We start from the raw sequence: 25,260 nt of genomic DNA, 5'->3' as shown, positions 1-25,260 counted from the left end.
TGTTGTAGTCCATCTTCTGGACAAGGAAAAACTATTAGGAAACGTATGTAGCGGTATGTGTTTTTAATATTCAAACATAGCTGATGATTGACTTTAAAATTCCCAGCTCTGGTAATGGATCACATGAGTAAAAACCTAGAGGAGAAAGACAAAGCACAAAGGAAGGAGGTGCCCTCCTTCCTTTGTGCTTTGTGTCCCACAGGAAAAACTGGAACGAGTGAGTGACTTGGAAATGCAATGGAAAATGAAAGCATAGACAGGATTCCTTTGTTGACCTTCCTGAATTACTGAAAACACTGCAGGTATTATTGGTGCAGAACAATAATACTTGCCTTGTCTTATCACACAAGCCAGTGTATTGTTCTTTCACATGCTTCAGTTTAACTGAGAATTCGGTGAATTGACCATAATGGTTTATACATTTTTAGTCTACATGCTTCCTTCAACAGTTTCTTTATTTTTCACAAGCATTAGCCAAGACATGTAGGTGTTCCAGTAAATATTAGTAAGAATAGAGTAAAAATTATAGTTGTACCAAAACTATCCATAATTTCAGTATGCTCAGTTTAGGATTAGTTTCACTTGCATTTTTACTTATTTATTCACTTTTTAAATTTTGCTTCATGTTTTTCTTCTTTTCTTAACGGATTAATCATTCCCCGTTGTGAAGACTGTAGATGACACTACTGATTTGAGTTCATTTATTTTAATATGTCTGTAACTTGTACACACTTGTACTTGCTTTATGTTTTATATTTAAGAGGAGTAAAGTTATTCATATAGTTTTTATTCTTTATAATATGTTGTGCAGATCACTGCAGTCATACTTATCTTTACAGACAAGGTGAATAGATAGGTAGCTAGACAGAGAAAGAGAGAGAGAAAGAGAGAAGATGCATTATTAATTATTAAATCCAGTCTGATGAGAATTCACTGCTTGAGTTCAGTTTTGGTGTTAAACTCCCAAGAATACCACCTGGATCAATAGTCTTTTTTCTGATTATTGGCAAAAGGTTTACAGCGGTCTTCTTCTTAGAGATGCTGCTAAGGCTGTAATTAAGCCAAGAGATACAATAACTGAAAACATGTGCACATAAAAAAATCTCCTGATGAATGAATCACAGGCAAGGTTATGCTGTATAAACACTGTATAAATTAACAGTACTCAGTGCTGGTTCTAACAGCCAGAGCTGCTTCAAGCTTTATCAGAATCACAATCAGAATACTTTATTAATCCCTAGGGAAATTATGCGAGTTACAGTTGCTCCAGTACAGTAACATTAAGAAAAACAGAAAACAAAACCGACTGAGACAGGACTCTTCTAGACACTCTAACACCCACCAGGACAATGTACATTTCAGATTTTTCATTTAAAATTTTCAGATTGTCTATTTTATTTAATTCATGTAATGTACAAAATTCACCCGGGTGGGAGGTATTGGTATTGTCCAACATTGTCCTTATCTTGGACAACATTGTAAATGGTAAATGGCCTCTTCGACACCACCTTAAAAGAGTGCAGCTCCATACACACATTACTGGCCTTATGGATCAGTTTATTGACTCTGTCGGCATCAGCAACCCTCAACCTGCCGCCCCAGCATGCAACATCATAGAGGATAGCACTGGCCACACCTGACTTATAGAAAATCCTGAGATTGGTGGTGTGGCTCTGGATTCCAGGCTGACTGCAGGTGAGGTTGTAGGTGAACATCTGGCACAGCTGTCCTGTGCCAGATGTTCTGTTGACCCACTGAGAGAGGCTTCATTTAAGAATCACCAGGAACACTGAAGCTCATTGCACTGATCAAGCAGGACTCATGATCTTCACCAGCAGCTCCCTCACAGGGAAATCTTCAGAGCTCCACCGCAGGCCGACCCCAGGAGATGGATAAACCCAGCATTTCATGAACACTGTGATGGAGACCTTTGGTTTGTGTAATGTTATAAATACTCGTTTTTTTTAATGTGCAAAAAACTGTAAAGGAATTCCAGATCACAAGTTTGTAGTTTGACATACAAGTGATGACCTTTGAGCTTCATCAGGTTTTATTTAATTGTGTCAGAGAAAATCAGCTGTGCTCTTCATGCAGCTGAGTACATCAAGTGTTTAAAACAGAAGCTGTGCAGGTCTGAGATCAGCAGCTCGCTGAAAAACCAAGCTGAGGTCCTGTTAATGCTGATATATAGTGACACAGTTACATGGGTGATTAGTCCTTTTGACTTTTTGTCTTTAACTTTGTCAATAAAACAGCTGCAGCTTTCACTGACAGCACATGTGGTACTTTAACCTTTGTACTGTTTTCATCAGTTCATTTTGCAGCTAACATGTGAACATGATGGATGATCTGTCTGCTCTCACTGGTTGGTGCTGAGGTCCAAATCTGAGGGCAGCTCCTGTAATCACAACGAGAACAGAATCATCACAAACTGAAATATGAAGTTTATCTTTCAAATCCCAAATAAAGCTGATCCTTCTCTGTCCTCACACACCCAGGATCTGAAGCTCTTCTCTTACATTTTTTTTCAGTTCTACGGTTCAATCCATAGTTACTTATTAATGAGGAGTTACTGAAGTACAAGCTTTAAAAAAATAAATTGGTGTTACTGTCTTTAAAGATGTGGCAAGAGACTAGGGTTGCCAACCGTCCCTTAAAAAACGGAATCGTCCCGTATTTCGAAACAAAAGTACACGTCCCGTATTGAGCTAATAAGGGACGCACTTTGTCCCGTAATACAGTGATAATCAAAAGTAGTCTATAACTTTTAATGGAATTAACACTTTGTTTGAAAACATAATTCCCAGCCCCTTTCCTGCTTTGTGACCAATGAGCTGACAGCACACTTATGACAATTCGAGTATGACAATTCAGATTACCGCTCATCTCATTGGTCGAGGAAAGGTCGCTTGCGGAGAAAATACCGGAAGACAACAGATGACCACAACAACAAGCATGGTCAACAGGGAAACAAACGCCGACACTGCGGTGCAAGTCTCGGACGACAGTACACCTAAAGCTGGGCAGACACTGTGCGATTTTTTTCAGTCACGTTATTCAGCTCCTGCTCAAACTGCACGATTGACTCGCAGGGGTTAGAAGTTGGTAGGTCACGATGCAGGTCTCACACTATACGGCCCGATGCTCTGATGCGACCTGAGTGCTCACACTGTGCCTCCATAAAATGAAGGTTATAACAGAAAATCTGTCGCTCTCTCTCTCTGTCTCTCACTCACACAGACACACCACCACCATCAACTTTGCTAAATTGCTAATGAAAAACATTGATCAGGCAGCTGTGATTGAGCACCAATGTAAATCCAACTATTTTCACGGTTGTTGTGGTCGTGATAATTTTGTGATGCCACATCGAAAAGGCTCGGATGAGCTTTCCAAAGTTCTACAAGTTGTGCCTCCATCGCTTGTGTCCAGATCACACGCTGCACAGCCGTGCTGCTCCGTCTTTTTCACCGACGTTTGCGCGTGAGCAGTGTGAGCGCCTGTGGTGACACTAGGGCTGCCACGATTTGTCGACTAGTCACGATTACGTCGACTATCAAAATCGTCGACGACTGATTTAATAGTCGACGTGTCGTTTGAAGCTTTGTAAGATCGCAAAAGACGCAGGAATAATAGCAGGATTTAAGAGTGTAATAACGGACTGAAACAGAAGATGGCAGCACTGCATGTACAAGGATTCCAGCTGCCGTTAAACCCCGAAGAAGAAGAAGAAGCTCTGTCCCAGAATTCATAGCGCGGCCCAGCTTAGTTTCCAACAATGGCGGTAGCTAGTTAGTTTTAATATTACTCTTATTATTCTTTCTGGGTCACAAAATAAACGTTTAACATATTTTCAGGTGAGAATGTAGCTGTGTAAACCTCAAATATCGGCTCAGTTTATCAGGACACCACATATTTTCAAAAGCGCTCCGACGTTTTCGGAGACGTCTGTTACCCACTAGCTCGATAGCTAGCCGGGGGCAAGGCTAACTAGAGCCGTGAGAACACCGGACTCCCGGCAAATTGTTTTCAAACCCACCGCCGTCTTTCGCGACTCAGGTTAAATATATATGAGTCACTTAGATAAATTAAAAATGTTGTTGTTTGGCTTTTTTTTTTTTTTTTTAGTATTTTATTTGTTCCTGAGTAAATCGGTTTGGCTGAGATTAAAGTTATAGTTTTTACACAGCTGAATAAACGTCAAGCAGACAGCTGATTATCAGAAGTGTGAGATGCTGGAGAATATACCCCGGTGTCCTGTTATATTTTAGATAGCAAGGAGTTTATTAAACTTTACCGAAACAATCTGCAAATTTCATTAAAATTTAATAAACTATCATCTTGTCTTTATTTTTAGTTAGCACCTTAAAAGCTTAAAGCTGTAAGCTAATGATAGTTATATAAGCTGTAGTTTTACGTCCAGTGGATGATGATCTGATTAGTCGACTAGTCGCAAAAATAATCGGTGACTAGTCGACTATCAAAATAATCGTTTGTGGCAGCCCTAGGTGACACCCTCACGAGCGATTGATGATCGGGAGCTGGTCGTGAGGTGTTAATCACTTCTCGTTACCCCACGTATACTACACGATGCACAATGAAGGCCAAAATGGGTCCGATCACTCAAAAATCGGCTCAAAATGGGCCTGAAACCGCACAGTGTGAGCCCAGCATTAGAGCAGCAATGTTTGTTCCCCTCAGAGAAAGGGAAGAATGGGAAAAGGAAAACACCTGGCTGGAAAACGTTAATATGGGCATGTGCAGTGAATATCAGCGCTATGTGGCCAGAAGTGTGATAATATCACTTATTTTGTGTAATAAACAACTGCAAGGATAGATGATTACAACAAATTGATAACTAATACATAAAAGTAATACATAGATGAATAATGATGATGAGTTAAGATGCGTAATCATGTGAACAAGCGGGTTTACAAACAGGAGCAGCTGATTAGCATTAGAAAAGCTGAAATAATACCTCAACTGAAGCCAATTGTACTAAATGCACTAAATGTGCACTGTTACAAGAATATTTTTCTTTCTATTGTTTTCTATTATTTTAAGTTAAGCAGGACAGAGTTCTTTTAAAGAAAGATTTACTTATATTCTCAAAAGTTAAGCATGACAGGCTTCTGTTTAAGAAAGAGACCTGTTTTACTGTGTTAATGTTGTCATTTTGAGCTAAAAATAAATGGCTAAATGATCATTTGTTTCCAGAGGTGTGGACTCGAGTCAGACTCGAGTCATTAATTTTATGACTTTAGACTTGACTTGAAAAAATGTTCTAAGACTTGTGACTTGACTTGGACTTTTACACCAATGACCTGGGACTTGAATTGGACTTGAACCGGTTTACTTGAAAAGACTTGATATTTTACCCCAAATATAAAATTTAACATGCATATTATATAGAGATTGAAAATGTGACGTCATTCACGGGTAGAACCGCAAAGGATTCTGGGAACTCGTGGCAAGCGGTACTAGCGCACGCAGGCTTTCAATTAAAATCAGTTATACAGCGATAAAAAGAAACACAAAAATGTCAAGAAGCCGTTGTATTATTAACTGCAATAGCCGGTCGCATGACAGCCACGGGAAGCCGACGGGTAAAGAGATCGGTTGTTATTGGATTACGTCGTTGAAGAGAAATTGTTCAAGCCATGTTTCCGAAGTAACAAAGACGCGACGGATGGCCTGGATTGCAGCCATTCAAAGATCAAATATAACGTCCCAGAACACTCCAGCTCACAGGTTAGTCTGCTCCAAGCATTTACACGAAGGTCAGTGTTTTTTAGTAGTTAATACGTCATTTTCATAACATAATTGGTGATATAGGTTACAAGCAAGTCTGGCGCTGAACAGAAATTGTCGCGCTATGCTCCTTTGTTTATTGTGCATAAATAGTGAATTGTCCTGACACAATATTGCGTTTCGCTTCTGTTATTATGGTACATTGACAAAAACATATACTTTTATTCACAGGATAAAACAGGTTTTTTGTATCACTAATTACCCAGTACGATTACAGCATACAGTATTATTGTCACTGCTACATTTCTGTGATGCTACCAGAAATTATTTCCACTACTAATTAACTACCGTTGAGCTCAAAGGTCCTATTAATAAACGGTTAACGAATGTGTATTTATGACGACGATTTGTGAGACTGGTAAACTTATGATACGTACGATGGTCTTTCGTTCTACACGGTGCAGTTCAAGGTCCTGTACCCATCCGTCGGTAAACTGTACCTGGGCTTGTTGCAGTGACCTGAAGTTACTAAACTTCATGAGTGTATGCACTCACTCCAAGAACCGTATGATTATAAATATGCATATAAATATGCTAAGATGAGATAGCTGACTTCATCTAACTAGCAAATGTTGTCCAGGCTACGTTGGTGATACAGTTTTTTTTAATGTGTATATTTTTGTCATGCGATTTTAAAGCTGGTCCTACAACCGCATCCAAGAATAACATGCAGCTTATCTCAGAACTGTCGGTGAAAATTATTCTTGGAGCTAAGTTTAATTGAGCTGCATTTTATAGAGGTGCAATTTCACAATTTGTGTATATTTTCTAAGTTCACTATTTTGTCATGTGTTGAGAAAAACACAGATTTTAAAATTACATGGTCTAATATTTACATTTAGCATATAACTGCAACATTATTTTTTCGTTGTTTTTTTTTTTAAAGACTCGAAAGGACTTGAAATTCAAAGTTTCAGACTTGTGACTTGACTCGGACTTTTACACCAGTGACTTGAGACTCGACTCTGACTTGCCTGACATTACTTGAGACTTGACTTGAGACTTGAGGATAAAGACTTGAGACTTACTTGAGACTTGCAAAACAATGACTTGGTCCCACCTCTGTTTGTTTCACATGTGTTCATATCACAAAGAATAGAATATGCATCTACTTAAATCAACTTAAAGTCAAATGGTTAAAAAAAATAATTTCACACACAAAAAAAGAGCTAGAAAATTCACCACACTGGGAAGGGTGAAGACAACTGGGCCGCCCGGCCCTGGCCACGAGGTGTCCCTTATTTATTTTTCAGGGAGTTGGCAACCCTACAAGAGACTGAAAACATGCTGCTGTTTGAATATATTTAATAATCAGCTCTGCAGCTCTGAGCTGAAGCAGAGTGCAACCTGTTGCTTTTACAGTATAATACTTGTAATAAAAGTACAGTAACGATAATTAGTGACTGAGCAACTCGGGACGTTTCTCTTGATTTCTTTAGTCAGGGTAAATTCATTCATCTGCACGGATTAGCTAAACGAACTTTAAAAACACGTTTCCCCGACAGCCGCGTGCTCATTTTAGCTAGGTCTCAGGACCTAGCTAAGGACGGTAGTTACGGATGATCTTACAAACACGTTTAACTTACTGAAAAAGTGCAGCAGGGCCTCGGATCCTTCTGTCGGGTTGTCCAGTTTACTGAAGAACACCTCAGGCTGTCAGGTTAAAACACTCGGTCGTGGTTTTGTAACGTAAACGCTGGCCCTCCTCTCAGAGCCTATGCTCGATCTGCTATTCCTGAACAGAGATACGCAAGTTTCCCCGTGACTGCAGCTCTCAGTCAAAGCTGCTATGATGACGTTACACCCCAATTTAACATCGCCCCGTTAGTAATTAGAATCAAACTTATGGGAAAGGAGACCCCTTAGACATGAATCAACGCGATGAGAACTATTGATAACAAAAGAAAGAATCATATCCACTAACATGGAGGAGGCGAGGTTTATGACCTACACTTCAGCCAGACACCAGGGGGCGACAGAGACGTTTTGGCTTCATTTTTTGGGAGCTATCGCGTCGTCCATGTTTTCTACAGTCATTGATCAAACACTGCAACAGATCTAAAACTACAAAAAGAGCAAAACAACACACAAAAAAAATGAAATAAATGTAAAACTTCTTCAGCCATTTGAGGCACCAGTATAGGCTATTTGGTATTAAAATATAATAATTAATCAGGGCTCTAGAGTGCGACCAATTTGGTCGCAAATGCGACCAAATTTTTCAGTGGTGCGACTAAAAATAAATATTTGGTCGCACAGGTGCGACCAACTGTTCCGGTAACAAAAAAAATCTCTGCAACTCTCCGTGTGGTCAACAACAGACACACATTATGCCCCTATCGTGGACTAAACCAATCAGAGATAGTCAGGGGCGGGACCTCTCTGATTGGCCGTGGTCCAGTTGAAAGTGCAGGTGGAAGAGAGAGGTGAGTAGCTTGAATAAAGCGATATCAATTCATTAACGGATTCCACACAAAGACCTAAACACGGAGCGGACCCAACACATCAGAATCAGCTTCGTCTTTCTCGGCTTTCTCACCCGACGGCCTGAACACGGACACGCTGTCGGAGCTTAGCGATTCTTCGGGTCCGCGCTGTGTTTACGTCTTTTTGCGCTGATTCTGAGCTGCAGGTTTTGTCTCTCTCCAACCAAAATTCATCGAGCCTGCAGCAAAAGAAGCAGCAAACTGCGCTTCACATTTGATCAATGTCGTCATGAATTCCCTCTGACTTTTGCTGTTTTGCTTCCACCACGATAAAAATCACACTTGCACAGCTCTCTCTCTCTCTCTGTACTTCAGGAACAGTTTCCCGTCTCAAATCTGTTTTCTGCATTATTCATTCGCTTATTACCCACCAGTCTACCGTTGTTTACAGCGCTTTTTCTTTTTTCACTTAAATGACCTCGGACAAGAAAGCCTAATTTCTGCTGTTCAATACTGAAGAAATTTAAATTTCTTAAAATTATGCAAAATTGCAGAATATTTTTAAGGTTATCTGCTATAAAAAGCCAGACCAGGAAAATCTCCTTCATGTTTTCCTGTGTTTTATTCTCAGTTACTTTCACACAAAGGCATCTGCTGTGATTTTCACAATTCTGATGAAGTCTCATGTGTATCAGTACTGATAAATGATCAGAATTATAATATTTCTGACTGTCTGAGGCTAAATTGAATCAAATCAGGACTTTGAGAACCGGAATTGAATGGATTATAGAAAGCAGTGATGATACCCAGCCCTAGTGAGCAGCCTAGGCCTGAGAGAAGTGGATGTACTGTAGCTGTGGGTAATAAGAAAAGATGAAAAGAACTATTGATAACTTTTTTGTTAAGTTAAGGCCTGATCTGTCTGAAATTCATAGCCAGTGCTCTGACACGGTGCCATCAATATTTGAATGCTGAAAAAGCACAGTGTATCCAGAAAACACATTATATGCTGCAGTAAATGCACTGCCCAAGTGTCCCCTCTCCCCACGGCCTTTCAGCAGCAGACAGCAGCAAACAGGTCGTCAGAGGAGGCCAAGATGATGATTAAGTTTTTAACATTTTCTACAATATTGACAAAGCACTTTAAGCACAAGTTTGTTAGTTAATAATTTAGAAATTAATATTGTCTGTATGGACTTCCCCCCCCAAAGAAAGTGCACATGTAAAACTGCGGTGTTAAGCGATGCGGTTGAAAAATTTGAGTGCGCCTAACTTTTGTGCCGGTACGCCTAAATTTTTAAAGTTAGGCGTACCGGTGCGCCCATGTCAAAAAGTTAGTCTAGAGCCCTGTTAATGGTGATAAATCGTTTTCTGCTTTAACACATTGGTTCTCAAACTTTCTGACATGCCAAAATTACAAATGCAAAAATAAATAATTAAAAAAAAAATTTTTTTTGCCCACACCAAGGAGTTTGTAATTAGTCAAGTAATTAAACAGTCATTAACAAATCAAAAAGATACAAGATGAATTTTAGTTAAAAGTTGACAATAAGAGCAACAGGCTCTTGTTTTTTAATGACCTTTACAAAAACAACAAAAAACAATCAAAAACTTTTTTTCCCATGATGCTTCAATACCTGGTCCATGTTCCACAGCTTGAGAACCACTGTTATCATGTGCAGTGCATGGATATACATTAAAAATTAAAACAGTTTTACTGATCTTACTTTTTCAAAAGGTTTAGAAAACAGAAAGTGTCATGTCTTCATTGTTAGGTTTAAAGAAAAGAACAAAAACTTGATAAATAATATAAAGTGTAGAGTTAAAATACACACGCAAGTGTTGCTAATGCTAACAAGGATTAAAATTTATGTAACTGAATTTACCATACTCAGCTATGCAAAAGGCGAAAAATATCTTTACATCCATTATTAAATCTAAACGCAAATTCAGCAACAAGATCCAGACAAAATGAGTCAACAGTTTCTATCCTAAAATAAAAATAAAACAACATGCTGCTGTGGCCCCCTTCCGGTACTGAAGGTAGGCAACATGTAATAATACATACAGTATGCCCTCCAACCAGCCACCATCCAATTCAGAGTCATTTACATTAAATGTAAGAAAACACCTCAAGTTTTCCTGAACTGCAAACAGCAAATCAACAGATCTGCGAAAACATGAAAGTATAATGTGACCTTTGACACTGCACATTTCAAAAATTCTGTTTTTGCTGACTTTGCTTTCTGTCTTAAGTTTGTATACTCGTAGTTCACAAATGAATTCAACACAAAACAGATGGTCAGAGGGTTTCATTGACATGACTTTAGAAGCTTGTTTATAAACAGCTGTTAAATATGCTAATTAACCTTTTACAAAAGTGAAGCAGCCAAAACAAAAACTTAAGGCAGTACCAGAATACATTTCTAGTATAAAAAGAGGTATTGTTTTAATAGCTATTATTAATAGCTGCAGTGCTGACATGTCTGCTTGACTGGTTTAAAACTGTAAACATTGTAAGTTTTATACTCAAACATTCACATAAGTACCATCATGACCACTGAGACAATGGAAACTGTGACTCAACAAGACTAGAACATTAAAAAAAAACAAAAAAACCTCAGAATTTAATGATAATAATTTAGAATATGCACTTAACACATGAAAACATGGAAAATCATTAAAAAAAAAATGTAAACTTGACATCATACTAACAAAATGCCCACCTTCTAATCTATCACATAATATTTCAGTCAGTGACCAACAGTGTTGGTCAAGTTACTTGAAAAAAGTAATCAGTAACTAATTACCAATTAATTCCCCAAAAAAGTAATCATATTACTTTACTGATTACTTATTTTCAAAAGTAATTAATTACTTAGTTACTTTTTAAAAACACGATTTACAACCTGAGTAGGTGATAAAGTGATAGATCTTTCAGCCTAATTCTACTTTTTCTGCATAATCCATCATACAAAATGTAATCAAATGGAAAAGTCTCTTTTTAAAACGTGTTTTATTAGTTTTAATCTTTTAACTTTATGCATCAAGCAAAAAATTTAACTATATGCAACATTCTCTGACTTGAATAAATTAGTTTAACATTTAAACTTATTTTCTGCACATTCCAGCACATAAAATATATTTTTTTTGTGTTTACACTCACTCTTTCAAATAGATGCAAGTAAAACACAGCAGAAAATAAATAAAATCAAAGACTCAGCGGTCCTGTTGCTCTATTTTCACCTGTAAAGCAGGAGTGGGGTAGGCGGAGGTTTGCCCTGGTGCAGGTGTACCGCAGAATCCGCGAGTTTCTCTGTGAGTTTCCCATTACGTGGTAGCGCACTCGGTGCTTGCTTGGAGGTTTAGGGGGTTTTTTTCCACTGTAAAAAGAAGTTTTCTTCCCACGCACAACGGACACTAATGTTTTTGTCACTTTTTATGGAATCAAACTCAAAATAAGGTCAGTACTTCCATGCTTTAAACGCTGCATGCTCATACTCTCTCCCGCACTCGATATATGATCCGTTGTTGATCTGCACACAGCTGTTGTCACGAATGTAGCACTCGCTTACGTCACTTTCATGAGACAGTCTCACACAAAAAAAAAAAAAAAAATCACGGTTTTAGTAACGCAGTAACGCAGCGTTCCTACAGGAAAGTAACGGTAATCTAATTACCGTTTTTGCAATGGTAATCCCTTACTTTACTCGTTACCTGAAAAAGTAATCAGATTACAGTAAGGCGTTACTTGTAACGCCTTACTGCCCATCTCTGGTGACCAATGTGGTGGGGAAAAAATTTTAATCATAAAACAATGAATGTTTGTTAATTAGCAATAAATTTCATAAATCCATGTATGAAGTGTGACTTTATAGACTAGTCACTGCTCTCCACCTACAGCAGCTGGAGTTATGAATCATTAACAAAGCTTGTTTTGCCTGAGTGGATATTTTAGAAAACCTTTCCATCTCATTATGTATGATAGCCAACAAAGTACACTGCTCAAAAAGGAACACTTGATTATCACCATATATCACAAACCAGTTTTAGCACCCGATTCACATAACACTGGACCACTATGGCCCCTCCAGCAGGTGATGGGTTCACTGGAGTAACTGGGGTCAGCCAGGACCCATGAATAATAGGTTTTTAATAAAAAGCCCCTTGACTAAGCCTGGCTTTATGAAGGGGCCCTGGTAACCAAGATTCTGTCAAGTAACTTCTCATCATCAAACTCTTTTGAATCACACTTGGTCTGGCCCTTTACCCATGACCAATTTACCTAGGGAGACCCTACCAGGACCAAACTGTCCTCGACAACAAAGCTCCTGGGATCAGAAGGACACGCAAACCCCTTCACCGTGATAAGGTGGTGATTCATGAAGGGAGATCACACCTGGACAAATCTTTGCTTTTACTTCTGTATCAATTACCCTATGCTTACTTTGGATCTGTGCCTGAATTTAACTGTTTACTTTTGCTTATCAGTTCCTTTATTAAATCATTCCTCACACTGCGCATTATGACAGGAAGTGAAGATAAGGAAAACAGAAAGATAACATCAAAGGGCAAACTAATAACAATACGTTGTCAAGGTGTGCTGTGTGCAGCAGGATGTAGGACTCAAATGCTGGACTTGGAGACTGAAACTTGGAAACTTGAATATGAATTCAAGGAAACTAAAACTAGAAACTCAAAGCACGAAGCACTAACTAGAAAAACTGGGGAACTGGGAAACAAAACTGCGAACAGAGAACTAGAATGCTACCAGAAACAGAGAGACGAAAACACAGCACAGTGAGGGTACAACACGACACAGAACAAGGAAAACACAGGGCTTAAATACACAGAGGTGTAATGAGGGAACGAGACAAAGGAGGAGTGCACAGCTGGGAGTAATGAAGCGTTACAAGACGAAGGGGAAGCAAAACTGAAAACATTTACATAGGACAGGGACTGTCAAAGTAAAACAGGAAACATGAGACAGATCACAAAGACTGCAGCATCCAATCTTAGTAAATACACCGATTACGATTAATGACTGATGAGAGAAACCAAATTTTCCAGTTTTCCTGGAAAACGAAAGTTTAGCTTTCGTTTTCCAGGAAAGCTGCACTCTCCTGGAAAATGCTGCAACGTGTTACTTTTTACAGTTAAAGGAAAAGATTTCAGCAGGGTGAAGACCTTTAATTTTATTAAAATTAATTTAAAAAAAATAAACAAAAACCCTATGATTCAACACAGTAAAAAAAAAGTCTCATTCTAACCTTTTTAAAGATTTTTTTTCCTCTTTCAAATTTCCTTGTATGTTGCTTTACGTTAGGTTATCCGAGCAAAACATCTGCTTTCACCCCCATGTACAAACAAGGGTGGGGCTGTATTACTCAAGTATTCTATACTATGTGGTAATCTTACTGGTTGGAATTACAAGGTATTCAGACGGTGTGCTTCGCTTGACTGTTTGTACTGTCTGAACCTTATGGTCTCTGTGGTCTACTGATAACACTGATAACATTGTTTTAAACAGAAGCCCTGTGGGTTGTTATCCTCAGTAGCTTAACGGCTTGTGTTATCAGGAGATGAAGAACAGAAAGAACAGTTACCTTCTGTGAACAGTCACAGAAAAACTGCCATTCATATTAGCCAGAGCTGGTATGTACACCCTAAATGCTGTGGTAGTGACAAGAAAGCTATAACTAAACTTCATTAAAAACTAAGAGATGATAAACAAAAAGGGGGCAGAGAGATAAACGAACACCAAGTATGTCCACCGGTTCTCCATCTGTTCATTTACCAGCTGACTTGAGAACTTGAGAGCTTCAGTACAGATATAGTCCATCCTTTGCTTCCACAGCTGTCAGGGAGATTGCTGTGGTAGACAGTTCAGAACATTTGTTTAAAATGGTTTTAATTTCAGCTGACCATGCAAAGACCGTCAGTGTATCTGCATATTTTAAAAAGACCATTTAAACTTCTATCATATTCAACACACACACTCGTTTTTTAAGAAGAGCAGATTTAATAAAATGACTTGTTTAAAACTAAAACTACTAATATATCTACCATAAATGCATAACAAAGATTTTTTACATTAAATAAAGTCATTAGCGTCAAAATATTCAGAGAGAAATCAAACTTTGAGTGAAAAAACTGCATATTTCAACAAATTAACAGTTACTGACCTCTGTCTGATGTTGTTCTTGCTGCGCTGCACTGTCACCAGCTGATTCATTTGTTGGGACACGCTGCCAAAAAAGTGCAAACCTATGCCTGGAATTTTGGGGACATTAATTAAAAATCCCTCCAACACCACTGCAATAGCGCGGAAATAAAACAATCAAGTGAATGAGTAACCCAATGTTAAAAGTCAGATATCCAAATACGTGAAACAAAGGCCAATGGCAAACGAGGAGCTATTGTCTATTGTAACACGCTAACTAGTGCACTTTTTCCCCCCACAGAAAGTATCAAAACTGCCAATTAGGCCATTCCTAAGATTTGCACTCTCTCTGATAAGATTGCTTTGATTTTGCAGCATAAGTATGGCCTGACTAACTACCGTCAAGAGCTCATTTATCCACACTTCCATACTACTTTCCTCTTTAATTTAAGAAAAACTAAAGAAGCATTCCACACAGCTTTTAAATAAAGTGTCCATTTAAATTCAAACACCTCAAAATAGAAACTGTGTATTTAAAACAAAAAAAACGAAAGTAAAAATAAAAACATTTTTTGGTCAACCCCTTTGAATTAAAGAGTCTATACTTCAGTTTGGACAGTAGGTCCACATGCTTTAAAGTCAGATCTACTAAATATTATTCTACATTTTGGAAACATGCAAGTTAATGTATGAAGTACCTTTGATCTTCATGTGTATAAAAGTACCATACTGCAGCCCCAACGATGCTCAGGAAAATCAAAACACCAAGTAAGGCCCATGCAGCAGAGCACGATCCTGCAGGGACACAAGAATGAAGGATATAATGAGAATTACATTATCTGGCATTTATGTTTTATGTTTCATATATTGAGATGACTCAGACAATACTTAAACATATACCATACACAAATCAAACATGTAGCTCGTGTAGGTTGAGGGCAGGTTAACAATGATCACTTCTGGTACTGTTGGTCAAAAATGTTCTAGCAAAAACTTTTCTAGTCTTGGGTGAAGATAAAGGAAGAGAAGATGGGAAAGGTGTGAGAAAGCTGTCTGATACAGTTGGGGAAAAGCAGAAAGAAATGAACTGTTTCTAATTTTTATGGTAGTTTCATTTTAATGAGACAACATATCAACCTAAAGTCCAGAACAAATAGCCAGAATTCTGGTTTCAACGGACTGACAGACAGATTAAACCAATCAATTAATCACAGATACTTCTGACCTGAACTGAAGAAACCACAGAATTGGTTCCTTCTTTTCCAACTCTGCACCATGGGAAAGACCAAAGAGCTATCAAAGGACATCATGGACAAGAATGTAGATCTGCTGTAATGGATTACAAGACTATCGGCAAGTAGCTCGGTGAGAAGGTGACAACTGCTGGTGTGAATATTTGCGTGCGAGGGGCTGGACGGCGCTAACGTGTTAACGTGTTAAAACAAAGGCACTGCCTTTGTTTTAACCATATTCTATCGCAATATTTCATTTTCTTATCGTTGCCTAACATTATACTGGCATTACCGTGAACGGTATGATATGGCCCAGCCCCAATCAGAATGATGCAACATCCACAAAAGCTAAAATCCAAAAGTCAGAAACAAATCCAGAAAGATTTGGACAAACTGCACGGCTAAATCCAAGCTGACCTCACCTGATGCCACATGCACGTAGAGCTGACCACGTTTACTTCCATATGTGTTAGATGCTTCACACTGATAAAGGCCATTCAGATCAGAGGTCAGGCTCAGCAGTTGTAGCTTTGCACCATCTACTTTGACAGCAGACTCCAGCAAAGACTGGCCAGATCTGGAAAAACATGAACGAGACCTGAACGTGAAATGTACAGAGAAGGCAGAAAAATGTGAGTTGTGCTAAAAGCTAAACATCTACGTTAATGGTGGCAGTTTTATAAATTATGGTCGACATTGAGTGGATGGATCTATGCAGGTCAGATTTTTGGAAGCATCCTTCATGTTTCTTTAAAACTAAAATGAGGTCACTTCAGCCTGTGCAGCTAGTTTTAACCCTCTCAGGCTCAAATTAAGTTTTTGTTGCTAATGCACAACCAAGTCCTGCAGTGGTACTTCTGAGTAAAAAAAACTTTATAAAATATGTATGTGGGGTAATCAGGTTGTTAGTTTTTAACTGTTGCAAATCGGCAACGCCTGCCTCAAGAGGGTTAACCACAGGCCTGCTTAAAAACAGCAAAACCAGTGGAACTATGAGGATATTGTGTGCTCACAGTCAACTGTCTTGTTTGGTGAACACATTGATCGACTTGTACATAGAACTTCAGATAATGTCTCTCCTCTTTGTCTCCTGCTTACCTCTGCAATCCAAGACAAACATTTTAATCAGATTGCAGCTTATATGCCTAAAGTGCTCACACTGAACTTTCATCTGATATTATAGTTTGCAGCTTATTGTCCAAAATTCACTCTAAACACTCTAAAACCATCTTTACTGACATGTGCTTGGTGATAACACCCTTTCCTGGGGGGTGGCTGTAGCTCAGGAGGAAGAGATGGTCATCTACTGAATGGAAGGTTGGTGGTTTGATCCTTGGCTCCCCCAGTCTGCGTGCCAAGCATGCTTGGGGAAGATACTGGCCAGATACTAAAAAGTTGCATCCATCGGAGTATGAATATGTGTGAATGTTAGTTAGTGAGTACTTTAAAAGCATAGAAGAAAGTGTTTATGTGAATGGGTGTGTATAAAGCGCTTTGAGTGCTCTAGGAGAGTAGACAAGCACTATAGAAGACTCAGTGCCTTTAATATTACCACTCCTGTGAAATGAAATGAATATTTCAACTGAAACCAATATTCAAACTACTTTACCTGCTCCAGATAAAGTTTGCATTTGGTTTGGCTTCTGTCACACACTCGAACGAGTCCTCTGAAATCACGCTAATGTTCACTTCTGTGGGAGAAACTGCAAAAAAAGAAAGAATGAAAGACCTGTGTTAATATGTAAAAAACAAACAAGCAAAGAAATGCATTTTGGGTACTTTTCATGTAGTTTCAAGGAGAGATCCTGTCATACACATTCAAGCATGTTGGTGCTCTGTTTAAAAGCATGGCCTTTATGGGGATTTCAACCAGAAATAGAACACCACAGATGAACCGTGTCATTTAAAAAAAGAACCCACACAACTGGAAGCACATGCTTTAACTTTGAAAACAGCCTCTAGTATTTTTGCTTCACTGGACAGATCTGAAACAAATGAAGTCATTGTCAAGCTTTACAAACAGGTTTAAGCTAGTCTGTGCACCATGGTGTCGTGTCACTTGCCTTTAGCTGCTGACAGTTAATTTTTAACCTGAACATCTGCACTCTTACTGAGAGCAAATATATAGTGCAAACCTATATTTCACATGACCAATGTAAATAGTGCATTGCACAACTGCTAGTAAGTTAAAAAAAAAAAACACAGTTGAACTTTGATTAAACAGACATAGTTTCAATTCTACTTTTCCCCTACCAAAGCCGTGCTGATACACACACTGATGCACAACTTTATTGAGTTTTCTGCATTTCAACTGAACTGGGTGGTTCTGTCTCAGGACACAGATCAGGTTCCATTACTCGTCTCATCATTTGCAAAATCTTTATCCAGCTATTGTGACAACATGAGTGAATGACAGTAGCATGAGAACAAGGATAAAGCTGGTATCCCATACTGAGAAAAACAAAAATCAACAAATTAACTCATGAACAAAGAAAAAAAAGCAAAACCATGTCAACTCTTAACACTTAAGGTTACCTGAAAGTATGAAGTTTTGAGGGTTTATGTCTGCTTTTGTTCAAAACAAAGATGCAGGGTATAGTTTTAAAAAAGTGCAGCTATTACTTTTATTTTATCCATAATTGATGAAGCTATTTCTGTTGCATGAGTAGATAACACAGATCAACTGGTAGCAAGTAATTAAGTTATATAGTATTGCTTTGCAGTTGCAGTTTAATCAGTTAATCCTGGGTGTGCATGTGTACTTTTAATATTTGATTTAATAATCAAAATTGTTAAGTCAACAGTATAAAAAAAAGAAGACAAATATTAAACTACATCATCAGCTGATACTCACAGTAGATCTGTATAGTGAAGGAGAGACTTCTGTCTGTAGACAGTGAGCCACCACTGATGACACACTGGACCTGGTGACCGTTAATCTCTCTCGTAGGAACACCAAACAACGAGCTGACTGTGGTAGTTGTATCGTTGTCATACTGGGTGGAGTTTGTCGTCGTCCTCACTTTGTCTCCCAAAGCACCAGTGAGCCACCTCACCTCTGCAGGAGGCTTCGATCCAGCAGCCGTGCAGGTAGCAAATAAAACCTCTTCAGTGCCCAAAGTGGGAAGATTGTCCTTGATGTTTGTGAAAGGAGGCACTAGGAGAGTTACAGCACACAATTAGTCAACATGTGAGCAAAATGGTAAAATGTCTGTCTCACACACAAACACCCACAATATTTGAAATAAAGTTTTGTTTTATGTTTTTTATACCAAGCAAGTTTAGAGTTATCTCAGTCTTCTGATTTCCACTGGGAAACAAGGTGAAGATGCACGTGTAGCTGCCTTCATCCTTCAGGGCAACACTGGATAACTGGAGAGTTCCATTATTGTTGTTAAAATTCCCAATATATTTAAATCGATCATCACCTCCATTGACAAACTGCACTCCCTCTCTGGGTAGGATAGTGAGGAAATTGTCATTGTGAGGTTTTTCTCTCGTCTTCCTCTGCCAGGTAATCTGTGTAAGGTCATCATTGGTACCAGTGACATAACATGATAAGATAGCAGTACCTCCTTGTTCCACTGTCACACTTTCACCAATCACTTGGAGAGCTGTAAAAAGCATTCAGATAAAAATTTAATGAATTCTTTTGTGTGTGTATGTGTGTGAGAGAGAGAGGTTGGGGGCGTAGATAATAAATGATGATACACAACCATTCAGTTTGATGAACCACAAAGTTTGATTAAAAAAAAAACAACAACAACATAATAAGACCCTGCAGCGCACATTGACGCCATATGTCTTGTAAGCCAAATCTCTGAAGCGTCAATATTAAAATAAGGTGCTGCAGTGGACAAATATAACATTCAAATTCAGTTCATTGTAGCCTAGTCACTACAAAATACCTTCTATATCAGCACATAGAAGAGACACGATCACGAGAAGGACACGTAGTAGCGCAGAGTCACATATGGCCGGTATGTTGTGGCAGAAGCTGCCAAAAAAGGAAGCAGCTCCATCCATCCGCTAATCATTGCTGTCCACTAATCATAATATTTATACATTCCAACTTCCGGGAGAAAAAAGTCCACAGCCCAAAAATGTTAGAGGACCGATGATTCTCTTGGGAGTCTTGCAGACAGAAAGAAGGACCCGGGCTGAAAATGGCTGGATACGGACTAGTGATGCGCGAATCATGAACGAATCGTTCAATACTCGAGAATCACTTTACTGACTCATGAATCATGATTCACAAACTCAACTGACTCACTGACTCATCCCTGTTGCTGTTAGCAGCAATGTATCTAGCTTATAATTAAAATTGTGGTGAAAAACACAACATCCAGTATCTTAACAAAATAATTTCTGCTCTGAACTGGCAGAAAAAACCCTGAATAGAAGCTCACATCAAGACAATAGCTCCTCGGTTCATCGCTCTGCTAACATGCTAACAGCACATTTGAGCTACTCACCCCCTCCCTTACTGTGCTGAATCGTAAGCGTAAGCGAATCACTCAGGACTCACTCACCCCCTCCCTCCTGGCTCACAGCTTCTTCTTCTTCTTGGTTGGCAACCAATGTTAAGGCCCATTACCGTCCCCTGGCTCACAGCTCAGTAGACATTTAGATGAGAAAATATATACTTAACACATTTAAGGAAAATACTAATAAAATAAAAATAAACAAAATAAATGTTTATTAAGCAATTTTGATAGGAAATTGCTTAATTTTAGAAATGTTTTTGCTATTTTTTGCTCTATAAAATAGTTGTTTTCTTTTAGAATCATTCATCTTAGCAGTAAGATTTACATGAAAAGAGAAACAAATTAAGTTTGAGTGAAAATGTACATTTTTTGCACTCTCTGGTCAACTAACTCAGTGAATCAAATGACTCAAAAATGCGATTCACTTTGGTGAGTGACTCATTAAAACTCGATTCAGTAAAAAGAATCAAATTTACCATCACTAATACCGACAGTGACACACAGAGGGGAGATAGAGGGGGGAAGGGGTGGGCGGGTGGTGGAAATAAAACCTTTCACACATGAGATGAATTAAGGATGTAGCTTTCTGTTGAGCCTTTTAAACGGCGTAACCGACGGAAACACACATGGCTTTAAATGTACATCAAAACAACGGCGATCACAGGGAGGAACAAAATCCTTGCTGTCTGCACTGCCTGAGAAAAGAGTGGGTTTTTTTGGTTTTTGTAGCACTCTCGTGTGATGCGACGAGCCAATAATCACTCTCGATGTTAGTCCGCTGTAAAACTTTAATGCGTACGCCAGCACACGACAAAGAACACCGGAAGAACAAAACTCCCCTCACCATACTATTCCAGTTGGACTAGTCCCCCACAGTTATGGCAGGTCTGCACAAACAAATATTGCATGGTGATCATTTAACCAATGATCTACAGTTTTCTTTTCAGGGGTGCATTCAGGATTTTCCTTAATTGGGTGGCACAGGACCCAAAAACCAGGCAGAGGGGCTCACATGAAATCTGAATAAAACACTGGGCGACATTTTCAGGTTAGTATACACCACTGTGTCCTGTTGTCAAGAAAACATGGTGCTGCACAAGGGTTTAAGTATCATTTGTGTTGGATAATTGTTTTACAAAGCAGGAATAATGTATTTAGATTTTATCCTTCAGTAAACAGAAAATAGTGAAAGCTTCTTAGGTAGGATGCTTAGGTAATTCACCTCTGGGAGATCATAAAATAAAAAAATATATACAAATTATTATATTATTATTAGCTGACATTATTGGAATTTTCCTCCTCAATTTAGATGATGCAGTAAAACCAAGAGAAGTGTGATGAATGTGAGTTGATTTCTTGGCACTACCTTATCAGTGATCAGCCAGAGACCATTCATGTGTAAAGCTTCCAAGTGAAGCTTCACTTAGTGTCTTTAAGGTAGTTAAATATTTATCCAGCCTCTTTGTTTGGTTTTGCATTCTGTGGACAGTCCCAGTGCCTTGTGTCACAGTCAGCTGCACAAACACATCAGTGTTATTTGATTTGCATGAAGGATTTAAATTAAAAGGAGGCTGTTCTCTTTGCATTGGGTGAGTATGGAAAGTGAAAAGCCATCCGTGAGCCTCCAGTAAGTCTAGAAATACAAAAAAGGCACAATTGCTAGTGCTTATAAACTGATCTGTAGAGTGTTTCCTGTTTTCATTCTCATTTCATGATGGCAGGTGATGGACAGATTCACTGAATATACACAAAATGCTTCAAAATAGCAACTATATCCGCATCCTTTAAAATTGTTCAGTTTGACTGAATTCAGTCTTTACATTTTTTGATTCAGCTAACAGTAACTAACAGTAATTAACCTGTAATACAATAAATTACAAGAATCCATCTTAGTCAAACATTACCATTGGTTTTTTTTCTTTTTAATCACACTTAAAGAATTGGTGGTAACCAAGTTATCAATTTAGGAATATATTGTGGCATAACAGACAAACTGTCATAAGCATATTGTAACTCATTACATGCAGTTATAGTCATAGTTAAGTGAAATCTTTAGTGTAAATGCAAGCTTTGAATTTTTTATGATTGTTATTCATAAAACAAAAAAAATCCAAAAAAACATCTCTGACTTACTTTGATAATAGAGTGTCAGCATTTTATTAGAATGTACATGTGCTGTAGGCTGAGTGGATTTTAATGTATTGTAGGCAGATTCATCTGCTCTTGGGGCCTCTGGGAAATAAAGCAACAGCTAAAAGCAACTATTTGTAGGCCTAAATGATGTTTTCTTCCTTTCTTTTTAAAAACCATGCTGTGGAAAAACAAGTGAAAATATAATGACTCACTCAGTAAATGCAGGCTATACTGTGTCGTGGTAATGTTTGCAGTGATGGATGTTACAGTGGTGCAGGGCAGGCCGTGGTATCCTTGGTCACTAATGGGTTAGGGCCTGGTGGCAGCAGAGACATCATAAAATAGATTTATGGGACAATTGTGCAACAGCAAAAATCGTTACAGAGCTGTACCTTCAAGGGGATACTTCTATACATGGGGTTTTTATGTATCTTGCTTGCTTCTTGGAGGAGTCATCAATTAAAAATTTAAATGCTACCAAATTCCATTTTGATTCTACCTTTATCCCAGATAGAGGTTGAAGAGCAGCCATTATTGCTAAGCTAACATCTTCTTCTATACTATAACATTTGTGTAAATCAACACAGGGCAACAGCAGCATAGGTCAGCTTACCAGTGACGCATTTGCAGTTGAGTACCTCACCTGCTACATCCCTCTTTAAACCCTTCTTTACTTCTTCTCTCCAGTTAAGTTCATGGTGTAGAGCGCCAGGGGTGTTTTCCTGTTCAGACATCCAGACATCAGATCACTCAGGTCAAAACTGACTTAATCTTCCAAATTAATGAGGTACAAGATCAGGACCTTTTGAAAAAAACAAACAAACAAACAAACAAAAAAGGCTTCTTAGTCTTTATGAACTGTAACATGTCTCCTGTTTTCATTCTTTTTAAATCACTGGAATTAGAATGTAAGTCATCTAGTCTGGCAATTGTTAGTTGCATGGGCTTGTTTTTATAGCTGCTCCTTCCTCCTCATTGATCTAACAGTGCCTCTTTGTTTAGATTCCTTAAACCATTTCCTTTTGTCTAGGATTCTCACTAACAAGCCTCTTTTTAATTTTTATTTAACCTTTATTTATACAGGTAGTCCCACTTAGACTGGGCTCCATACCATCTAATCCTGCAGATGATCTGCAGGGAGTATGCACAACTCCATGCTGATCAGGGCGGATCTACAGGGGTGGCATGGGTTGTAATCTCGTGCCACCTCTAGTGGTAACCTGATTTTACAAATACAGTGTTGTTTATTAAAATAAGCTAGCATTAGCACTTTGAGCCTAGCTACAATAAACATTGAATATAAATTCTAAAACTGCATAATGTATTGCATAGTGCGTGCAATACACGCCACACGTGAAAAGACCAAGGAAAACTGAGTAAACGATAAAAACGATAACAAAATAACGCTGAAAAACGATAAAAACCCTGAAAACTATACATTTCACACCTGAGCCTCAACTCTCGCGGCCCGGTACCAAGCGACTCACGGACCGATACCAGTCCCGGGGGTTGGGGACCGCTGATTAAGAGGACCCGAGGGAAGCTCGGAAAAGCTAAGCAGAAGTTAATTGGAGAGGAGAGTGACGGCCGTTGGTTGAAAAGAGAGGTAAAAAAAAACTTCAGTGGTGTGAAAACATTATGGGTTCGCGGAGTCAGACGTGGATCAAGTAGGCATTACACCTTTCTTGGCCGCTACTTCGAAGCACATCTGTCCTGGGTGCTGCACAACAACATTGAATATTTAGTATTTACTGCTGTTTACACTTAGCTAGATTAATGCGATGGTGTTGTGTTTAGTATGTTGCTTTGTTTTTTTTGCTTGTTTTCTATTTTTCTCTCAACAGGTGATCCAGGAGATTTTTTTTCTCCCCCCCGTTTCTCACTGTCCCTCTCCCCTTCTGTTTTTCCTTTCCTTCCTCTTTCTTTCTTCCTTTCCTATCCCTCACTCATGTCTGTCCCGTCTGTAAAATCTGAAAATAAAATATAATAAATAATAAAAACAAAGATCGACCAAATGGACCAATACGGCAATGCCACGATGATCCATTTGGCAAAGTAAATCCATTGGATATCCTTGTTGGTCTTCAGACAACAATTCTGATGGCTAAAGAACCAAATGGGACAGGCAAAAAAAAAAAAAAAAAAAAAAAAAAGACGTGGATCAAGTAGGCATAGTGTGTAAACTTTGCTACAATGTCGTAGCTGCCATAATCGAGCAGCCCTACTGGCAAGTTTACATCACTCAGATGGCTTTATTGGAAAAGGTTAAATAAGTCGCTGGGATGAGGAAGATCTGGGCATGTCTAAAACTGCAGCTCAAATGGATAAGTGGTAGCAAATGATTGGATGGAAGCAAACAGAAATCTAAATGTAATAATATGGAAACAGGATTTTGGAAGAATTTCTGAAAATGTTTCCCCCAGTATATGGATAGGAGTGCAATACTGTGGACAGTTTCCCTTTAGAATACAAAAGATTTTAGCAATTGTACTGATAGTGCAGATCTATAGTTTCAGATCACCTACAAAGACACAATGAAGCTAATAAAAAGTTTAGTTAGCCAACTCAACCAGTGGAATTACAGTAAAAATCTCTCTCTCCTCACAGCACGTGAGAGACTGAAGTTCTTTCTCATAAGACTTATAATTATCACGTATTTCCTGTTTTTGTGAGAGAAGTCAGTTCCCAACCTCATGATCACATGCTGAGTTATGACACTTTGGTCTGTGTATCAAATTTATCCAAAGTATCCAAATGTGATCCTAAAAACTACCTGAAAAGCCTTCAGTTGATTCAGCATGCTGCAGAGTACTGACAGTGACTAGAAAAAGAGAGCATATTTCTCCCATACTGGCTTCTCTTCATTGGTTCCCTGTTAAATCCACAATCATATTTAAAATCCTTCTCCTCATATACAAGGTCTTGAATAATCAGGCCCAGTCTTGTCTCAAAGACCTCATAGGTCTGTACCAACCCAGTAAAGCATTTTGCTCTCAGACTGCTGGTTT

At 38.6% G+C, this 25,260-nt stretch overlaps 1 protein-coding gene across 4 annotated transcripts; it reads right to left on the bottom strand.

Moving 5' to 3' along the window:
• Nucleotides 1-771: 771 nt before the first annotated feature.
• LOC146690734 (nectin-3-like) lies at nucleotides 772-19,979 on the bottom strand. 4 transcript variants are annotated; one of them, XM_085433798.1, is made up of 8 exons: nucleotides 19,541-19,979; nucleotides 18,905-19,246; nucleotides 18,487-18,789; nucleotides 17,242-17,335; nucleotides 16,055-16,230; nucleotides 15,099-15,195; nucleotides 14,423-14,510; nucleotides 772-2,398 (listed from the first exon to the last, which is right to left on the bottom strand). In XM_085433798.1, exons 1-8 carry the CDS (start codon nucleotides 19,656-19,658, stop codon nucleotides 2,360-2,362), a joined length of 1,257 nt encoding a protein of 418 aa, XP_085289924.1. In that variant the 5' UTR covers nucleotides 19,659-19,979; the 3' UTR covers nucleotides 772-2,359. The 4 variants fall into 4 exon arrangements, with proteins under 4 accessions (XP_085289924.1, XP_085289925.1, XP_085289927.1 ...); XM_085433799.1 differs by having other exon boundaries at nucleotides 16,055-16,209; nucleotides 19,541-19,976; XM_085433800.1 differs by lacking the exon at nucleotides 772-2,398 and adding an exon at nucleotides 11,237-14,109 and having other exon boundaries at nucleotides 19,541-19,977.
• Between the last annotated feature and the right edge of the window lie 5,281 nt (nucleotides 19,980-25,260).

Source organism: Copadichromis virginalis, linkage group LG16 (assembly GCF_057382275.1).
Source record: "Copadichromis virginalis isolate Kocher_CV1m ecotype Utaka linkage group LG16, C_Virginalis_male_GT1.1, whole genome shotgun sequence".
Classification (NCBI taxonomy): Eukaryota; Metazoa; Chordata; class Actinopteri; order Cichliformes; family Cichlidae; genus Copadichromis; species Copadichromis virginalis.
The sequence above is the reverse complement of the archived record's forward strand: the minus strand, read 5'-3'. Positions and strand labels throughout refer to the sequence as shown.

Coding starts and splice junctions, on each gene's coding strand:
- LOC146690734 (XM_085433798.1), bottom strand. CDS start 19,658: ATGGATGGAGCTGCTTCCTTTTTTGGCAGCTTCTGCCACAACATACCG. Junction 18,790..18,904: donor GATAACTCTAAACTTGCTTG/GTATAAAAAACA, acceptor TAACTCTCCTAG/TGCCTCCTTTCACAAACATC. Junction 17,336..18,486: donor CTTCACTATACAGATCTACT/GTGAGTATCAGC, acceptor CTTTTTTTGCAG/TTTCTCCCACAGAAGTGAAC.